We start from the raw sequence: 20901 nt of genomic DNA, 5'->3' as shown, positions 1-20901 counted from the left end.
AAAATGTAAATGTCACTGACACAAAGGGTTGACACATTCATACTTTATTGGTCACTGATACCTTAATGCAGATTTTTTTTTTATGTTTATTTTGACATGACATTGAGAAGATGTGAGTTGGGACCACAAGAGGAAGAACAGACCATTTTGAAAGGTGGAAAGGAGACAGATCTGGCTGGTGTACCACCCACTCTAAAATGTTCTGGGTGGGCAGGAGGAGTGTAACAACTGCTGAGTTGGAGACTGAGCAGGAAGAAGGTAAACATTTTGGGTGCTTTACAACCTGGCCAAGGACTCACTCTCCGCATTCATGGAAAGCCAAAGCGACTATTCACAGTATCCAGCTTCATGTACTTTCAACCAGGGCCAATCCACCATCAGCACTTAAACACTCCCCTTTTAATCACCCTGCCCATGCTTTCAAATGAACTCGAAGCAAACGAAGGGAAACAGCAACTCGTTCATTGGTCTGGTTGCCAAATGTTACAATGTCTCCAAAAAATTCATGAAAAGGGCCATGTGGGCCATAAGTTCTCTGTGTTCTCACAGTGAGACACACGTTAATGCCTAATGTCACTAAACACTGGTCCCCTCTCTCTTACCAAAGCATCAAAGACGAGGATGTCATACTCATTACTTTGAGAATGTTCCATCATGATGTTGAAGAGGGCATCCAGAGTATCCTGGAGAAACTGGGCAAAATAATGAAGGTCTTGTAAGAAAGAGTGTAGGTGACCCAGCAGTCCCACTCATCAGTGTTTACCCAAGAGAATGAGGGCACACATCCACCATGTGCCATGTTCAGGAGGGCCAGGTACTTTACTCACAAGAGCCAGAACCTGGAGCAACCCAGTTGTCCATCTTCAGCTGAGTGGATAAGTAGAGGGTGGCATTTCCACATTATAGAATACTCCACAGCAATAAAAAAAGAGCAAACTACTTCAACGTGGAATGATGAATATAACTCTTGTGAGCATTGTGCAGGGTAAGATAAGTCAGACACAGAAATGTTCATTCATTATCACTCTCTTTTTTATGAAATTCAAAAACAGGCAAAAACCCCATCTATAATGATGGTAGTCAGCTTAGTGGTTACCCCCGAATAGGTTACTGACGGAGAAGCGGTAAGAGGGAACCTACTGCAATGCTAAAAATGTTCTGTACCTTGACCTAGGTGGTGGGTACACAGTTGTGTACATGTGTAAAAATACACTGAACTGTACTCTTAAGATAAGTGCTCCGTACATATGTTACTGTATGTAGAGTATACATCAATAATAATATTTTTCTAAAAAAAAGAAAAAAAAGAATGCAAAAGGGAGACAACAGAATTCCCTTTCAGATGACTTTTCCAGGCTGCCAAAGGTGACAGGCCTTATAAAAGGATGTCTGGGGAATTTCCTTGCCATTGTTGAACCAGGTAGGTGGGTCAACAGTGCACAGTTAAAGCACTGATCTGGAAATTCGACCATTGCTTCTCCATGTATGGGCAATTAACTAAAATTTGATACCCCTCCCTCCTAAGAGATGGGTCAATATTTCCTATAGTCGAAACACAGAGCTACTACATAAAGATGTTCAATCTCACAGTTTCTAGCTGTACCAGGTTCCCAATGGAAACAAGATCACCAGGACCTCTGGGAAACACTTGTCCCAATTCATAGTGCTGGAGAGACAGCTGCTTTCTTTAGATCTGCGTTTCAGACACTATATCCTCCACCACCATGTGGACACAACAATACGTCTGACATTTGCATTGTTTTCTGCTTTCCTTTTCTCATGTTTAATACATAACATTCTTGAAGCAGCAGAAACCAAGAATACTTTTCATTTCTAACAGCAACATGTAGATAATACTAAGAGATCATACTACTATAGCAACTTACAACAACAAAAATAAATAATAGTTACTATTTGTTGAACTTTGTACATTTTCATATGCGTTAGTTCAATTATTGTGCATTATGTGTAAGAGACTTGCTGAGTGATTTTTAAATATTTATCATCTTGAATGCTCACAACCCTGCAAAATATGTCATACTGATAATACTATCACATAAAGTTGGCAAGCAGTTGAACTGGGATCTACACCAAAGTTGATCTATTTCCAGAGACTGAGCACAACCATACTTTTCTCCTGCTCAAGATTCAGCATCACTGAACCACATCATCCCCCAGATTTACCAATAAAGGCTTCTAATGCCGACTTGGGACACTGTATCCCATTGTCAGAAGCAAAGTTGTCCTATCTCCCTCAGCACTTCATCTCTCCCCTGAAGCCACCCATGATTTAAAGCTCTGTCACTGGTGGATGAATACAGGTAAAATGAAGCCCCACTGACCTTTACTACTTCTTCTCCATCGACAATCTTCAATTTTTCTAAATTCTCCTGTAGCAGTTGTGGCTTCATACGCCACTTCAGCAAACCCAGCAAACCCACTAAAATAGAATCCAGACAAGTAGAATTACTATTACTGGCCTAAACTGTCCATATCAGGACCTCCCCTGGCCTGTCCACACATACATACACACACACACACAGCTATCAATGTTTCCGATACCATTCTGGGTGAGCTTTGTGGAGCACACCAGCGTAGAAATGGAGAATACATCCCGGGAGCTGACAGAGAGCCCCCCGACACTGCTGGAGCTTCGACTCAAGGTAGCCCCCTTGTTTTCCACATGGTGTCGGTAAGAAGGAAGAGTCAGGTAAGCACTGGCGTCCTCCATCTTCTTGCTGTCGCCCTGGAAACAACACCTTGGTTACTTCCCCAAGCCAAGGGTATGCACCCAATGCTACACAGAGTTTGCAGTGGCCAGATTACACACTGTAGGTAGAGAGGATCAGAAACAGTGAGGGACATCATAAGAGGAGCAGTGAACACCAGCTGGGAAGGCAGGGCTCTTTTTCCACAAAATAGGCGAGAACCCAAGGTTACGTTAATGGGAAAGGGGTTGATCACCACCCGAAGGCTCTGTGGACTTCATTAATGGCACAGAGGGAAGTGAAGATTCCCAAACAGAATATTTTAATTCATTCTAAGTTTTATAAGATCTTAACACAAACAAGCCCACCAGCAGGATAAGGAATCAGCTTAAAGAAGAAGTTAACAGCAAAGGCACTAGATTCTGAAAGTGATGGTATTTAGACCCTGTTCTACCATTCACATGCCTGTGTCATTTTGGATACATTCCTTGGTCTCTCTGTGTCTTGTTCTTCTCATGATTAAACTGAGAATTAATCATATTACCTACTTCTAGAAATTTGGAGCAGACTAGATGGCATAATGCATATAGAACATTTAGTAAAATGACAGACATGTAAGTCCCTTGGCATGCTGAAATGAATGACTAGAGGTAGGCATTACAGCCGTCAACATTTACTGAGCCCTTACTCTGCACTAGATGCTGCACTAAGTGCTTTATATGCCTTAGTTCATGTCATTTAAGCCTCACAACAGTCGTTACTGTTGTGGATACTGTTATCATCTCCAGTTTACAGATGAGGAAACTGAGGCTTAAGGAGGGTGACTAAATTGAAAACTGACTGCAACTGGGACTCTGCCCCCAATGAGTTCACAATCTTTTAAACCAAGAACTCCCTTGATGCGTCAAAAATGAGAAAACAGAGCCTGTACAGAAGGAAAAGGGGTGTCCTGGAAAAGCCAAAGAGACTCAGAGAAGAGTACCATGTTGTGAAGCTTTGATGAGGCTGTGTTTGCCATGCAGACCACAGGCAAAAGGGCAACTCCAACCTCCAATGCTGAGAAAGTCAAGGGCAAGGGTTTGATCCCTGTGCTGGCCACTGAGGCTTGCCCTGTTTCACAGCCATACCCTTTGCCTCCAGCCAGGGGCTAGCTAGAGACACGCCACTGTCACAGGAGTGGTTGTGGGAAAGCATGCATATAAGATCAGGAAAATACTTCCCCACTTCTAGAGAACAGTGCAAGTCTCATGACGTAAAAATAACAGCAGCTGCTATCTATACTCTTTTACATGGTCCTTTCGTGTGGCTCATCTTATGGTCATAAACATGGCCATCACCACTTAAGGAAAAGGAAACTGAGACTCAGCAAGACATGTGAGATGACTCCAATTTAGTCAACAGCAGGATCGGGACCCTAAATTGTGATATTTTTTCCATTAGCTACAGTGAGGAATCTCTCAAATATTTCTTGCTGGTCTTCTGTACATCCCACAGGTGTCTTAACAGAGTCAAAGCCCACTCTGTATGTAACGATAACCTTCCATTTACTGAGAATTCCATGTACCCATCAATGTCATGTTTACATGCACTGACTCATATAATCCTCACAATTACTCACTGAGGGCTCACAGATGAGGACACGGAGGCCCAGAGAAGTTAAGACTTTGTACAAGGCCTCACAGCTGGGAAGCCCCTATGTGTGTGACTCTGGGGTCCCTGCCCTTAATTACCAAGCCATCCTGCCATCTCCCCTTCACTTCCTGCATGCTCCCCACTGCAGAGTTAATCCCAGCTCATGGTACCTTTAGGACAACCAAGTCGTGGCATCCGTCATGCAGAGTGGTCCCATCTTCCTTCATCAACTTCACATAGGACATGGCAAAGTTCTTTTCTCCTTTATCCTTAGCTGAAAATAGCATTGTTGAGGTCAGGAAAAAAAATGATACTTGGGCCACCCAATGATCCCAGCCCTCTCCCCTTAGGGGTTTTGCAGAGATGCCATTTGGCTGGGTACTCACATTCCAGGGATGACCGATGTCGAAACATGAATCGCAGGTGGATCCTCTGCATGTCTTCAATAGGGACGGCCACCTCAGTAGGCAGAAACCAGAGCTCAGGAGACAGTGAGTTAAAGGGCCCTCCCCACTCCACCCCGCCCCCCCACAAAAGGCAGCCTGACCATTTAACTTCGAGTGCTGCGTGCTGATTTATTACCCAGACATCAAGCCTGATGAACTGTAAATACATTACATAAGGACTGGCTATGAAGAGAAAATAAAGTACCAAATGTAATCCATTTGGCAAATTGCATTCCCAGCCAATGAAAAGAGATCTGTAAATTATAGGGAGGAAAAATGAATCTCCCCATATTGATATAAAAGTCACATAACTTTAGCGCAGGATTTAATGCACTGCAAACTGCACAGTGCACATTTTCCTTACACACTCCAGGAGTTTGGGCAGTTGCAGCAGGGCTTAGAGAATTAACAATGCCCATTAGGGGGCTTGCTGGGGGACAGTCATTTATGTAAATTAATAAAAATGCTTGAATCCAATCATATTCGGGAAAATCCTAGGCCTCATTCCCATCTTTGGTTGGACACATGTCCAGATGCTTTTTCCTCCAAGGACACTGGGCCAAGACAATCACCCCTTGGTCACCCAGTTTCACTGTCCAGTGAGTGGTCTGCTGTACCCTTGACTGAGGTGCTTTTGTCCTGTCTCTGGACTATCCCACCTCCCAAAGCCCCACAGCAATCCCTGTATTATACAATTCAGGCCCAGACAGAGAAGCTTAGCTACCTGTGAGAAAACCACTCAGATTTTCTGTGGATACTTTCTACTCCAGAAAATGAAATTTGAGTCCAAAGAGGTCCACCACTTGTTTGTGCGTCTCAGAGCACAAGAACTGAGAGTCACATGGGCAGCTGTTGTCCAATTCATTCTTTCACTGCATACTGAATCAATACTATAAGCTACAATCATGTGAAGCACTGGCCATGCTGACGTAAGGCAGAGTCCCACTCAAAGAGCTCATGGCCCACACAGGGCAACACATAATTATCACCATGTGATGAGGGCTAGCAAAGAGATATAACTGGGGTACAAGAGAGCACAGAGAAGAGAAAACAACCTGGTCCAACAGCTCTCTGACCCCAAAGTTGGGTAGGTCATCACTTTTAAGAGAGTGAGTACAGGGAGACCCACTGAGGAAAACAGGACTATAGGTGACAAGGCAAGAACCACTGAGGTTTGAATAGCTACCTCTGAAAGGGAAGTCTTATGAATATCTTCAGTTTGGGTTCAAAGCACAGAGTGAGTAAAGACGGCTATTAAGGGCTTCCCTGGTGGCGCAGTGGTTGAGAATCTGCCTGCCAATGCAGGGGACACGGGTTCGAGCCCTGGTCTGGGAAGATCCCACATGCCGCGGAGCAACTGGGCCCGTGTGCCACAACTACTTAGCCTGCGCGTCTGGAGCCTGTGCTCTGCAACAAGAGAGGCCGCGATAGTGAAGGGGCCCGCGCACCGCGATGAAGAGTGGCCCCCACTCGCCGCAACTAGAGGAAGCCCTCGCACAGAAACGAAGACCCAACACAGCCAAAAATAAAAAAAAAATTAAAAAAAAAAAAAGACTGCTATTAACTACAAGGCAGAGACATTTGAAGCTGTGATCAAGCTTCACTGGCCACTAAATTAATTCCAAACTCCACTTCCAATGCATGATATTCCCTTCTGCTTTAGTGTGACAATCTGGTAATGCAAATATTTGTGGTTAATGCCACTACCATCTGAGGTACCCTCCCAACAGGGTATCTACCAGGCATTAAATAGCTTTTTATAGCCTCACATTTGCTCCCAAGCTCTGTCACTCCTCACTGCTGAGTAGAACGACACAACTTGATGGCTTGGGCACAGTCCACAAGATCATCTGACAATGCCATGGTGGCTTGCTGCTGGGCCGGTGAAGGGTGATCAAGAGAACCGGGCGTTCGCCCACTGGGCCACTATTTCCACTGCCTGACACACCACCAGAGACATGCTAGGCTATTGTTTCAGATCTTAGGGAGTCTTAAGAGTCCCCCAACTATTATCATCATCATTATTATTATTATTACCTTGACTGTTTCCATCCACCGTGGCTGTTTGACTTGATAGTACACGACGGACCGATATTCATTCATAGGTTTGTCCCCAGCTCCCACGCAAATTGCATTCTGACCCAAGAAAAATGAAAAGAGAGAAAACACTATAGAACTGCCATTTTCTATGCTTGGGCAATTTCGGTCCCGAGGCCAAGGCTGGCCACAGGGCCTGGGGTAACCCTGCCTTCTTTAAGCCTTCTGCCAGGTACCCTTGTACGTTACAGATTTATACATGAGTGTGCCCGGCCCTGGGAGTGACAGCTGCTTTACTATAGAAATTCTATTACTTGCATTCTGGAAACCACTGGAGCGCAGTAGCAGCTGACGTGGCTGCCCTATTGTCAATGGTAACCAGCCTTGGAGTTGCTGCGCGCTGCCAGTCTTATTAATTCTATTTGTTTCCTACATCTGAATTGCACAAAGTTACCAAACAGGCTCAGATCAGCCAAGCAGCAGCTCATTCTGATGGATTCTGATGCTAACACACCCAGGTGCCGGCGGGAGCTGGGCAAGGGGAGGGAGCTTGGGTTTCAGACAGACACATGGGCACAGGGGGCTAAAGGAGCCCACAGTCGGGGAGCATCTTCCAGGTACCAGGCCCATGCTAAGCACTGGGATACGGGCATGAGTCAGAGAGTAAACCTGACATGAGGGCTCACAGTGTGGTGTAGGAATCATCATATGAGCAGACAAATCACTAGGCAATGTGAAGTGATGACAGATATATGTATCCAGTTGTCCCTTGGTATCCACAGGGGCTTGGTTCCAGGGCCCTCCCTTCCCCACCGATTTAAAAAAATAAAAAAATCCACAGATGCTCACGTCCCTTATATAAAACAGTGTAGTACAGTCGAACTGCATCTGCAGATGCAGAACCTGCAGGTACAGAGGGCTGACTGTATAATACTATGGAGCACAGAGAAAGGACACTTCAGTGTCCCCTGAAGACTCAGGGAATATTTCCTGGAGGTGATGACAGTTGAAGATCTTGAAGAAAGGTTCCAAGTTGGCTTTGAGCAGAAACACAGGACGGACATTCTGAGAGAGAGTGAGCACAGAGCAAGCATACCTACATAGGATATTTATTCTTAAAAAGTCACCCTCAGAGTAACAAGGAATTACCTTGCAATAGAGTATGCCAACCCCTAATTCTATCTCTGTGTTCATTCCTGTTGTTTGGCCCCAAAACAAGATCTAAGGTAGGGTCACTCAGAAGGGGCCTAAGTTCGGTTTTTATACCAGAACAAGAGATTTCAACCTCAAGTCTTCAGAGATCTAGGGACATGAGGATTGGTTTTGCAGCCCCAAGCCCCCAAACTACAAAACTGTGTGCCTCTGGGCACTTTTATGGTGAGAGAATCCACGACTCTCACTAGATTCCATCAGATTCTCCAGTGGATTCCCCACCAGGCTGAAGGACCAAAGCTGGCCACTCTGGGCCCCTGGGAAAGCAAGCTAAGCTGTGGGAAGGATAATTCTGTCCCTCTGTACTTCCGAGCTATAGGGAAAGAATGAGTTCAGTTTCAATACTGACTGATGCTACATATGGCCAGATCAAACCCATCTGAAAATAAGGCTACAGCATCCTTTCAAAACTTATCTCTGAAAAAACAAGGACAACCAGGGAATTGCAAATGAGGGAAGACATACAACTCCCTTAATTTTCAATGGTATGGAGCCTTTCAGAACTTCTTGAGGTGCTAAACTAAAAACATGCTTCCAAAGTTGTCCTGACCATGTAGAGAGTGCTTTGTGTCCAGCATTATGCTAAGCCCTTTACACAAACTGCCTCACTTAATTCAATCCTCACAACCACCTCTGATGATTACCGTCATCAACCCCATTTCAAAACTGAGTAAACTGAGACCCTGAGAGGTTACGTCACTTGCCCCAAAAGGTACCAACACCAGGACTACATCTCAGACCCTCTCTTTGCCCAGTGTTCCCTCTGTAACAACCTAGATGCCTTCCAGCCTCCTAAGATTTATATCTAGTGACAATTATGGGCTTAGCATTTCTGTAGCTCAGCTGAATCCCACATAGCTTATAAAAACTGAAAATACACATGTATCTCTGGTGAAAGAAAAGCTGCTGTACAGCACGCAGCTGAATCCCACAAAACTATCTTGATGATGAAAAGTTGATTGCCTAAAGCTGGAGAAAACAGTCTCAGTATTATTCTGAGAAAGACCTAAGACAGCTCCCTCCCTCTCAACACTTCAGTGATAAAACCGAATGTCGCTGGGTGTGTAGAAAGAGCATTGTGACCAGGGACAGGGCCGGTTTTCAGGAAAATATAGATTTGTGCATGTCTCCATTGAACCTATTCAATAATCTTCCCCATTGCCCACCCCCATGGCTCCCCATTAACAACGAGAGCCCCTAATTGGCTTCAGGTCAGTAGAAGGAAGCCTGGAAACTTTAATGCCGACTTGGCCTTGGTGGACACACTTCAGCAGGAGGAAAAATCAGGCTCCAAACACAGGTCTTGTTTACCTCGTAGGAATCACCTGAGGAATAAATGACACCGGCGGTGTGAACGCATTTCGAGCGCCAGAAAGTGCTCTAGGCTGACAAGGTCGGTCTTATCACGGGAAGATGCCAGTTAGCATCTGCGAGGCGGGCACCAAGCCTGCGACGGCTCTACCTTTCTGGTGATAGAGAACTTCAATGAACACCTGTTATGTCAATTATCTCAGCTGGTATTCACAAGAGTAAAGTGCCACCGCTGGTCTCATTTTCAGACAGAGTCTCCTAGGCGTAGAGAGATTACGTAATTTGCTCCAGGTCATCCTGCTAACCCGGGCTGAGCTGGGCTTTTGGCCTGGATGCCTGGCCCCAGAGGTCATGTCTTAACCACTACACAGCACTGCCCCCCATGCCCTACCTCCAGCCCTGTAAACTGGCTGGTCTCAGAAGAGCAGAGGTTTCTCAGCCCGGCATCTGAGCATTTTTACTTCTTGAACTTGCTTTAGGTATCCACGCTGGATTGTCTGTTTGACCCCCTCAGATCCTTTCCAGGGCTTCAACCTGCAGTTGGTCTGCTTTTTTCTAAATGTTACCTCCTTCCTGTTGCTGAGTGTTTACTACATACCAGGTGCCTTACACCTACCATTCTGTATAAACAGCAATCCCACAAGGAAGAGATTATTATTCCTCTTTTATAGACATGTAAACTTGCCCAAGATCACACAGCTAATAGGAGGGGAGGGTGGGATTTGAACGCTGTCAGTTTGATCTCAGAGCCCAGCCTATTAGCTTCTCTGCTATGGGTCCTCCTGAGCAAGGTCGTTGAGACCCCAAAGTGAGCCAAGGACAAGTCTAACCTACTCTATCCTCTGACCCTGCTCTTCCTAGGAGCAGGAGGAGAAATCGATACCCCTAAAGGGGACTGTTCCCACCAACATCAAACAGGAACATTTGAGTGTGCTGCCTGACACTTAATTAGGCAGTAATATTTACTTCTGCAAGTAGAGAAAGAAAAGCCTCCCACAGGCTTCCTTAGCAATTTTCAATAGTCAGTCAACTGAACTCCCCCTAACTTGCCTCATAGATGAAACTGCAAATTATCACTGTGCCCCACAGTTACCTCTCCATTTCTGCCCCCAAATTCCTGCCTATATATTCATCTTTGGTAAGTGCGTCTGTTCAGCCTGGCTGGGTGTGACACGAAAGGATGGCAGAGTCGGAAGTACAAATGGTTCAGAAACGAGATAAGAGGTCTGCTTTCCCATTATCTGTTCCTTCTAATTTGTCCTTCGGCAACATCGAAGGCAACCACATCAGTGTTTTAAAAAATGAGGCTGAGGTTAAAAAGTTCTCCAACAGGTAGTTGGATAAAAATGACTTCAAAGCATGGTCTATACATTTGTGAAACCCAATTTCCCTTTCAGATAAAAACCCTCTGCTCTTCCTTTGTGTTTCTTTGAGCAAAGCGTTTCTTACTTATCTTATTTTTCAGAAAAGTTTCAAAATCCAACAAAAAGAGGATTAAGTTAAATCCTTGGATTTTGCTCAACTAGATATTAATTAATGGGACCAGTCTTTTCAAACAAAAAGGTAATTGCGATGATTTCTTTAAATTTAAAAAATAATTGTGAATCTTCCCAGAATTTGATGGGAGTGGTTATTAGCCTCATTTTTAAAATGAGAAATAAATTGGAGGATTTTTTTAATGTACAGGCATTAGAGTGAAGTGTTTAATAAGAGGGACCTGAGAAACCAAACCCCATCTCTGCCGTACACTACTAACTTTATGACCCTGGGAAAGCTGTTTCACTTGACAAAGGTTTAGTTTCCCCCTCTGTAAAAATGGGGAAAATAACAGTAATGCATCATACTTACCACAGTCCCTGGCACGTAGCAATGCCTCTGTGAATGCTAGTTACTCGTAGGTAGGGGTAGCAAAATCTGCCTGGTCTCCAGGCCCCCAGGCTGAAGCAGAAGATCTATCAGTATTCACACCCCTACCCTCCTGTGCTATCTGATCACCTACTGCGGCCTAAGAGGAATATCTGCCCACGCTGAAACTTCTGCTGAGAGCTGATTTTACTTTCAGCTAAGTACTCTGAAAGGAGACATTGAGAAGCAAAACCCTCCCACACACTGGACACAACTGCTGACAACCTTAAAGGAAATATAAGTAAATAAATGTAGACACACATGACAAATATTACACAGGACATATGCTGTATAAATATAGCAATATGCTTTGCATTCTTGAATTCACTCTGCTGGCCCTCTGGAGACCAATTTACTGATAAGGCTTTCCACCAGAATGTCTGGCTGAGTGCTAGGGAGTTAGATTAAGTGTTGGGAATGTCTGTTTTGAGGACATCCTGAGTCTTCACACCAGCCCAAGGCTCTGTATTGATCCTTTTCCTTGCCATGGAATTTTGCCTGAATAAACCAGCTCAGGTTTCGATGAGAACAACATTTTAACTGTGAAAAGCTAACCTACAAACTGAGGTGCCAAGCAAAAAAAAGAAGAAGAAGAGGTCATGAAAGGAAAGGGACAGACACTGAAAAGCCAACTGCTTTGGTGTAAAGAAAGAACACCACCAGGTCTTATTACGGGCTACTGTGCCAGTCAAGCTCTAAAGGTGTAGATCACCTTACTCAACACCACCCTGCAGGCACCTGGCATTTAGAGAGCAGGAGCTGAACGGGAAAAGAAAATCTTTATGAACAGAGGCACCCTAGGGGAGCCCTGTCACCCAGAGCAACAGCAGGGTCCCTTACAGGAAGCGTTTTGCCATCCTCCGCGCACACACACATGATCACTTCCACATTCCTCTGAGTGGTCTTGTTGTACTTGTCAAAGTCACCTTGTAAGAGAGTGATGTAGATGTCGTTCCTGACGTCCCCTGTGGCACAGGGAGAGAGACAACAGTTGGAGTCTGTGTAGCAGGAGAGGCACTGACTAGAGGGCGCGGGGAGTTGGGGAGCTGGTGGAAGTGCCACACTTCATTAACTTCTATTAATGAAGTTAAAATCAGAACGATTTGGAAAAGCATTTTTACTTCATCAGGGAGGCTGGAGCAGTAGGTAACAAGAGGATGGAGGAACAGTAGGAAATTAGTTGCAAAGAGGGTGGTAGGATGGTCACGACTGGCCGTATTTTTTTCTCCATTAAAAATCATTTAATTTTCATCCTCTAGTGACACCTTCTGGGAAGGCAAAGGCAAACTCCAATTGGATTGATCTTGGTGCATGAATAACAAGCACAGACGGTTCTCTCCACAGATCTCTTACTGTGCAGAAGCAGACAGAATGACTTTCTATCTGTGTCCGAGGAACACGGATGGGGTGAGGGACGAGGTGTGGAGGGTCTTCAGGAATGGGGGGGGGGGTGATAGCTGAAAACCCTACAGGGGAATGCACAAGGGGTTGATGTCTCAGTAAAGCAGGCATAGATCAATTACAACACCAGTGGACCACCATGCAACTGTGGAAAGAAGGGGTAAGTCAGCGAGAGTGGTTATGGACACAAGTCCTAGACTCAAGTTTAAGACAAAGAGGGAAGTTTCAAAAGAGTGTTATCATGCAGTCCCATTTACTTCCTTTTATTACATACACATTTGGAAAATACGTATCGTGGTTACTTCTGGAGACAAAGATTTGAGAGAGCTTTTAAGGTTTCACTTTAAACCTTTTCATGCCATTTGGACATTTTACAATGAGCGTGGACTCTTTTGGTAATAAATAAAAAAATAGCTTAGCAATTTAAGAGAATGTCAACATTCACCCCAGAAGGAGTGAAATTATTCCACGTGTAGTAAAGTGGAAAGGATGTCCATGATAAATTATTAAGTGAGAAGTGAGCTGCAGAACGCTATGTGAAGTATAATAAGTAATGGTATATAAAGTATATGAAGTGTGATTCCCATTTGTTGGGGGGGGGGTGCATGTGTGTATATTTATGTGTTTGTGTTTATTATGTGAATGCATAGAAGATTTTTGGACATACAACAATTGTTTTCAGTGGTTACCTTCAGAGACAGAAATAGAGAAAAGCAGTAGAAAAGAAGTAGTTGACTCTTTAAAAAGAAAATGGATCACACTAGCTAGACCACCCCCAGCCCCACCCAGGGGGAAGGAGAACCTGGCATGATGATCTCCGGGAAGCCCAGCTTCCTGGCCACCACGGTGGTCCTGTCCACCAGGTGTGGGTAGTCCTTGCGGATCTGAATGATGTCACCCACAAGCATCTTCATGGTCACCCAGAGGCCTGGAAGGGAACACTCATGGTGAAGAGTCAACTTCAAGGTGTTCCCTCAGCCTCGCCCTCCCATCATCTCTCCCCTTGGTCTCTCTCTGGAGGAGACCATGGAAGCAGAGACAAGCGGCCACAGATGCAGTGACCCAGCCCCGGGGGAGGATGCAAGGCAGGGTGCAGAGGGGCTCTGGAGCAAGACACCTCCAACTGAAATCCCACAGGTTACTCCTAGCAGGGGTCAGCTTCCATCCAATCACTGCACCCCTCTAAACTCAGACTTTGTAAAGTGGGTTTGATACCATCTACCTCACAGGACCGTGGGAAGGATGAAATTGAACAAGGAAACATTTTACAGTGCCTGACACATAGGAGATAGGCTATACCAACTCCTTTCTTCCTTCAGGCACTAGGACATGCCTCCTTCTGCTTCCCATTTAGAGATTTCCAGCTCTGTAGATCACACTCCCCCATTCTTCACAATGGTCTGTCTGGAAGGAAGGCTATGTTTCCCAGGGTTTAGCAGTTTGATCTGTTTGCCACAGAACCAAGGGATCTCAAGCTGAAGTCAGACCCAGCCCACTTGGCCTGCTGGCACTCTACCTTGCCCTCCGCTGTCTCCCTTGGAGGCTGTGACTTTGCCCAGCAGGCTGTGCAGGAAGTCATTCTCAGCTGTCACCCTAGAAAGGAAAAGAGAGCACAAAATACTTGCATGGTGCCCTCATGGGGTCCCTACCTTGTGGTTCCAGGAGCTCCAGAAAGCTGCCCAACCCCTCCGTACACCTTAGGTGAAAAGTGAGCCCGCCCATGTCAGCTCAGAGAGTGTACCTGCCATCAAGAAGCACATCTCTCTTTTTCACAAAGCAACATGGCTCTGAAATTTGGGGAATACCAATGCTACAAGTAGAGGCCATTTTTATTCCTAGGAAGACTCTTAAAAAGGAAGGATTCCCAAGCCCTCAAAATGAGTATCTGCTCAGCAAGGCGGAAAAGGCTTTAGCTGCTCATGCTAAGTCCTAATCACATGACTTAGCGTCACTGACCTCATTATCTGTAACAAAGCACCATCCCCCTTAGACAAACGAGGACAAAGTTCTCAAACTGGGGGTCCTGCTTTCTCAGACTTGTTTTAGATCAAGGAAAGGATATTCACCCTCCTCACTACCCTCCTCTAAATTCATGGATATTTGTACCCACAAGAATTAGGTTCTGATTTCCTGTTATATGCTCCTGATACGCTGCTGCTTCACAGCTTCATGGTCCCTGTCATACTTAATCTTTTGTTCATTTAATTCTGCATCTAAATATAAGCTTCAGGAAGACAGGGCCACGTCAACCTTGTTCCCCACCTCATCCCCCTACGCCTGGCACAACGCCCGGCCCTCTGCCAGCCTTCAGTCAAAGTCCGTTGAATAAATAACATCTGATGAACGAATAGGTGAGAAGCTGGTTGCGTTTTTTTGTTTCACCCAAAATTCACAGTTTATCTAAGGGTTCAATCTTGGTGGTGTACATTCAATAGGTTGGGACAAATTATATAATAACATATATCCATCCCTCCCACACTCCTGATAACTACTCATCTCTTTGTTGTCTCCATAGTTTTGCCTTTTCCAGAATGTCATATAGTTGAAATCATACAGTATGTAGCCTTCTCAGATTGGCTTCTTTCACTTGTAATATACATTTAAGGTTCCTCCATGTCTTTTCGTGGCTTAAGAGCTCATTTCTTCTTAGTTCTGAATGGTATTCCATTGTCTTGAATGTACCACAGTTTATTTATCCATTCACCTACTGAAGGACGTCTTGGTTGCTTCCAAGTTTGGGCAATTATGAATAAAGCTGCTATAAACATTTGTGTGCAGGTTTTTGTGTGGACATATTTTCAACTTCTTTGAGTAAATACCAAGAAGCATGACTGTTGGATCATATGGTAAGAGTATGTTTAATTTTATAAGAAACCGACAAACTGCCTTCCAAAGTAGCTGTACCATTTTGCATTCCCACCAGCAATGTGTTAAGAATATCTGGTGCTCCACATCCTCAACAGTATTTTGGTGTTGTTAGTGTTCTGGATTTTGGCCACTCTGATGGGTATGTAGTAGTTATCTCATTGTTGTTTGAATTTGCATTTCCCTGATGACATTTGATGCGGAACATCTTTTCACGTGCTTATTTGCCATTTGTATGTCTACTTTGGTAAGGTGTCTGTTAAGGTCTTTGGCCCACTTTTAAACTGGGTTATTTTCTTATGGTTGATTTTTAATAGTTCTTTGTCTAAGCTGCTTGGTTTTGAATGCCTGAGCACTGAGACCATCATTCTCAACCTGCCCTCCTCCTGGGAGGTCCTACCTGGGCTATCATCAACTCAGGCAATCAGTTCACCCTGCTTTTGTATGGCCCTCAATCAGAAAGGATGTGGTTTCAGAGAATGGAAAGAAATGGGAAATCTCTCACGGGTGAAAAGGGATGAAGTGCTGCTTTTCTTCATCACTCTCTGCTTTCCCCTTGATGATGTCTGTTATATCCATAACTAGAAAGAAAAGAGAAATGAATTAATGGTTTAAGCCCTCTTGCTCCCAGGAAAGGGTGACAACGGGATGAGCTTGTAGGGCAGGAGGCTGGGACAGGCAAGCCTAAAAAGGCAAGCAAGCCAGCATGAGACAATATACAGACAGCAAGGATTCATCACAGGCAACAACTGGCAAACGCCTCTGGGCAAACCGGGCTGGGAGGTCAACAGTCAGGGAAGCATCCAAGAACCCAGGGCTTGGCAGAGGCCAAAAGGAAAGAGTCAGAGCCGTGCTTATGGAATTAAGCAATTAGGTTTGGATCTGACATATCTGTATTGGATGTTTACTGTGCTGACAAAACCCAAGCGCGGTGACACCCTGTGGGATCTGAAGACTTATTCACCCTCTTTTCGTAAACGTGCTCATATGCACAGACACGTTATCTGTGGATCCTTGAACCCTGCATTTCCAGAGGGATCCTAGCTCCTCTGAAACTTCTCTTTAAATCAGCCACTGAAGGTCCATAAAAAACCAAGGTAAAGAACTCCTGCACCAGAGCAGGGATTATAGCAATGGGGGCAGGGGGAGGAGCACTGAGACATGCTAGCCAAATAGAGCCAAAACCCTAGTAGCATGACATTCCTCAAATACTCCAGGCCCCAGTCAGGGAGCCATTAAAACTGCATGGGTAATAATCAACTAGTGATTGCATCTAGCTCAAGAGAGGAGTTAGGGAACTGAGAGAGGGAGGGGAAACTGTTATTTGAACTTGACCAGCATCCATTCTCTCTGATGAACAGAACCCCCCTTGCCCATTCTCAGTGAGAATGATTTGGGTAGAACCATCTCCCTCTGGCTCCAGAGTTTTTCATACTGTAAATTCATTTGAGTTCCTGGATCCAGCTATGCCTGAAGCAATCTATTCCTAAACCTTTCAGTTACACCAGATTGCTGTCACCTGAAACCAAAAGAGAGAGCCAGCTACACTTGGAGACAAAGACACACTTTGCAGTAAGGCTGAAGGACCCTCACTGCCTTAACAGGGACATTGTGATGCCAAAAGTGTCCCTCATATAGAATCAGAGAATTTAGACCAAGTCATGGATCAACCAGGTCCAAGTCCCTCATTTTGCAGATAATGAAACTAAGGTCCTGGGGAATATGCTTGTCCAAGATCGCCTAGCTAGCTAGCTAGCAATAACGTTAAGTTGAAACACCAGCTGGCTCAGTATAAGCTAACTTCTTCCACTTCGCCACTTTGCAAGCAGTGCCAGGGGGACTCACTGGACAGCCAGCTGGTTTGTGATAACAGAAGATCAGGGTGTCCTGAAGTGAGAAACCTGAAACACTGGGTTTAGCTATGGTATACAAGGATTATAAATGGTACACAACTAAAATGTTACACTTTAATAAAAAGAAGTAAAACTTGCATATCGAATTGCTATTTCCACAGGTATTTAAATTGTCTTTTAAGAAAAAAAAAATGCACTTCAGTTTAAATAAAGAAGGTTCCTTAAAAGAAAATATATTGGGTAAATAATAGTGCAAGGGATAGTCAAATATAACAAAAACTGCAAAAGTGGGACAAGAATGATGAAGTCTTGGAAACCCCCAAGAGAGCTAAGGCTTGGAAAGGAATGTGGAGGTGAAGCAGCCTCACTGGGTTATGCCAGCTCTCCACACGTCCACTTCCGTCTGGAATTTAGATGTGTGGTGGGTGACTCATTCTGTGTAACTGCATTTCCTGTCCTGGATATTTTTTTTAAAATGATTTGCTCCTCATAACTAGATCCCACCTATATTGTTCTTCCTTTTTCACTGTGCTGGGGAGTGAAGGCGCCGACTGCTCAGACTGCACTGTGGTCCCAGTGCTCTGCTCCAGACACGGGGATTCCATTATTCACCGTCTTCATCATAAATCTAGACTTAGTTACCAATTGTTTTGATTTAGTCACAAGAAATGTAGGTATTAGGGGTTGTCTGGCCTAAGTTTTTGAGCGGGGAAGGCAAGGAGGAGAGCGAATGAAAAAAAATTCTTCAAAATTCAGTCATATAAAATGTGCACTCCAGTAACAGTTAGTGCTGTGTGGTGTGTCATTACCTGCCACCCCAAAAGGCCGCCTCAGTCCCTGCGTGCATTTCTTCGTGTTCGTATCCTTAAGATCCATCTTCCCAACTCGGACTATTTGACAAATCAAGTAAATTTTATCCCTGTTGAGGTCTTTGTTTCCAAGATCCTGTAAGGCAGGAAACAAATAGTTACACATCATGTGTCTGATGAACAAAAAGTAGAAAAGCAAACTCAGTAATAGTAAACTCGGGGGGTGGGGGGAGGTTGGTGCTTAGCAGCACTTAGCATACATGGACCAATCATAAAATTAGTCCTGGGAAACAAAACTATCACCCCCGTTTCACACATAAGAAAGGTGAGTTTTGGAAAGGAAACTGGGTGACAGGGCTCTGGTGTTCAATCCTGACTCTTCCACCTCAAACTGATGGGAAGAGAAGGACAGAGGTACAGCATCAGTTGTATAGGTAGCCGTCCCTATATGCCAGCTGATGTATCCAAAAATAGCATTTGCTGCAAGTGACTCCATCCACCTCGTCATTGCTCAGCACCTCTGAGGGAGAAGGCAAAAGGAAGAAGGAAAAATCCTAACAATCACCGTTTACCAAGCACCTAATGCATGTATATCACTCGGGGTCGGGTTGTTGTGACACCAAACAACCCCAATATCCGAGAGCTTCTAACACAACAGGGTTTATTTCCAGCTCAGGCTACCGGTCCAGTGCAGATGGGCAGGGGCTCCACTCACTCACTCTGGGCCCCTGGCTGATGGAGGATCTATCCTGTCACAATAGGTGCATTCACCGTCCCCAGAGCAGGGGAAGGTAACGGGGCAAATCACTCACTGGCTCTTAAAGCTCCCACCCAGAAGAGAGGCATATCACTTCCGCTCCCATTTCAGTGGCCAAAGCAAGGGCCGCGGCCACACCTAACTGCAAGGGGGACAGGAAATTACACTCAACTGTGGGCTCAGGAGGAGGAACGCTGAAACTGTGAACTACCCTGACGTCTCAAGCCCTGTGCTCAGTGTTGCACAAATCATCATCTTATTTGATCTTTCACAACACTCCAAAGTCCCATCACTAATACTATTACTGCAGCCCCATTTGACATATGGGGAAACTGAGACACAAAGAAGATAAGGGTCTTCCCCGAGGACATGACCTCAGTCCTTGCAGACACTGTCCGGTCACTCTGACCCCAAAGTCCATCAACCTAACCACCACAATACATTTCCTTCACCATCCAAAGGCACACAGGAGGGGAAACCACCTGGACTACCTCAGCACTCAAGTGCCCTGTTCAAATCTAAAAGCTTCAGTGTTCCTGGCACCCCCTTCCAGCTGAGATCAGCTGCAGAAGGGATGTCAAGGCATGTTGTTGGCATCAGAGCAGAGATCCCGGGGCCTGGCCTCACTAGAGAATAGTCGCTTCTCTTCTGAGTTAATCCTCACGCAGGCATAGGTACTGGGAGCAGCCTGTCAGCTGACATCAGAGCCAGGGCCTGGGTAAAGCCACCATCCCCAGCCTCTCACCGTGGCTGGTGTGGGAAGAAGAGGGAGGGGTGTGCAGAGTCTCTGGAAACAAGACATGGCCTCAAAGTGGTCCACACCTTCCTGCTTGGGGGTTTATGTGTCAACGTGGACAGGCTATGCTGCCTAGTTGCCTGATCAAACACTAGTCTGGATGTTGCTGTGAGGTATTTTGTAGGTCTGATTAGCATCTACAATCAGTTAACTTTAAGTAAAGGACACACCTTCCATAATGTACGTGGGCCTCATCCAATCAGTTGAAGGTCTTAAGAACAGAACGTGAGGTTTCCCAGCGAAGAAGGAATTCTGCCTCAAGACTAGAGTATAGAAATCCTCCCTGAGCTTCCAGCCTGCCGTCCAGCCCTACAGATTTCAAACCTGTCGGCCCCCACAATCACATGAGCCAAATCCTTACAACAAATCTACCTATTTACGTATCTTCCTGGTTCAACTTCCCTGGAGAATCTTCACTGATACAAGGGCTGTCCTTTCAAAGCTGGAGGAATGGCCAGCTGCTTCTCCACTCTCCCAAGTCTCCCCACTGGGCAGGGAGAGAGGGAAGGTAGGGGAGAGGCGGCTTTCTGACCAAGGAAGCCCCTCCACTCATTTGCATTTCCCGCCTTGCCCAGTAGGCAACTGAGTTTGAGATTCCAGTTATCTCACATCCAGATGGTGGGACAGCCTCTTCTCTGGCCTGCCTGACTCCTTCCTCCAACCCACCCTGAAATCCCCCTGAAACTCATCTTTACGAGCCACGTTCATCATTTCATTTCTCTCCCCGCAACAATGTTAATAGCTCGCTACTTGCTACCCTGTTAGTGCTAGTTTTCCCCAGCTGAATGAAATGTCCTAGACAAAACATATTTCCAGCTGTCCTATCCCACTGATTCCCCACTATTCTCCGCGTGCAAGTACTCTATTTTTGTCACAAAGATTTCTTTATTGTTCCACAAACACACAATGTTCACTTTCAACTCTAGGTCTTTCTTCCTAAGCCCCCCATCTGTACCTCCGCCTCTAAAGTTTACCCCTTATTCCTCTATATATCCAAATCCTTTCCATCTTTAATAGCTCAAGTCCTGCTTCCCTCACAATGACCTCCATCCCTAATTACTTCTCTCCTACCATTAGGATTTTTTATATTTTTGAAATATCTATATTGGTATCTTTCAGAGGCATTCCAGAGACACAGAAGCCCTGCCACCTGACAGGTTCCTTCCTAA

General features: G+C 45.1%; 1 protein-coding gene across 1 annotated transcript in view; it reads right to left on the bottom strand.

Annotated features, from left to right (window-relative positions):
* The window catches only part of DOCK2 (dedicator of cytokinesis 2), a 385217-nt gene that overhangs the window by 344756 nt on the left and 19560 nt on the right, over positions 1 to 20901 (bottom strand). The window contains exons 8-18 of the mRNA XM_059917659.1: positions 18180 to 18315; positions 16023 to 16098; positions 14169 to 14245; positions 13455 to 13580; positions 12092 to 12216; positions 6824 to 6922; positions 4727 to 4799; positions 4511 to 4614; positions 2563 to 2746; positions 2343 to 2440; positions 603 to 692 (exon numbers count right to left, since the gene is read on the bottom strand). Coding sequence (XP_059773642.1) covers positions 603 to 692; positions 2343 to 2440; positions 2563 to 2746; positions 4511 to 4614; positions 4727 to 4799; positions 6824 to 6922; positions 12092 to 12216; positions 13455 to 13580; positions 14169 to 14245; positions 16023 to 16098; positions 18180 to 18315 — 1188 coding nt within the window. The remainder of the gene's footprint in view (positions 1 to 602; positions 693 to 2342; positions 2441 to 2562; positions 2747 to 4510; positions 4615 to 4726; positions 4800 to 6823; positions 6923 to 12091; positions 12217 to 13454; positions 13581 to 14168; positions 14246 to 16022; positions 16099 to 18179; positions 18316 to 20901) is intronic.

Source organism: Balaenoptera ricei, chromosome 3, assembly GCF_028023285.1.
Source record: "Balaenoptera ricei isolate mBalRic1 chromosome 3, mBalRic1.hap2, whole genome shotgun sequence".
Classification (NCBI taxonomy): domain Eukaryota; kingdom Metazoa; phylum Chordata; class Mammalia; order Artiodactyla; family Balaenopteridae; genus Balaenoptera; species Balaenoptera ricei.
Note: the sequence above shows the minus strand (reverse complement) of the source record. Positions and strands in the feature narration are given on the sequence as shown.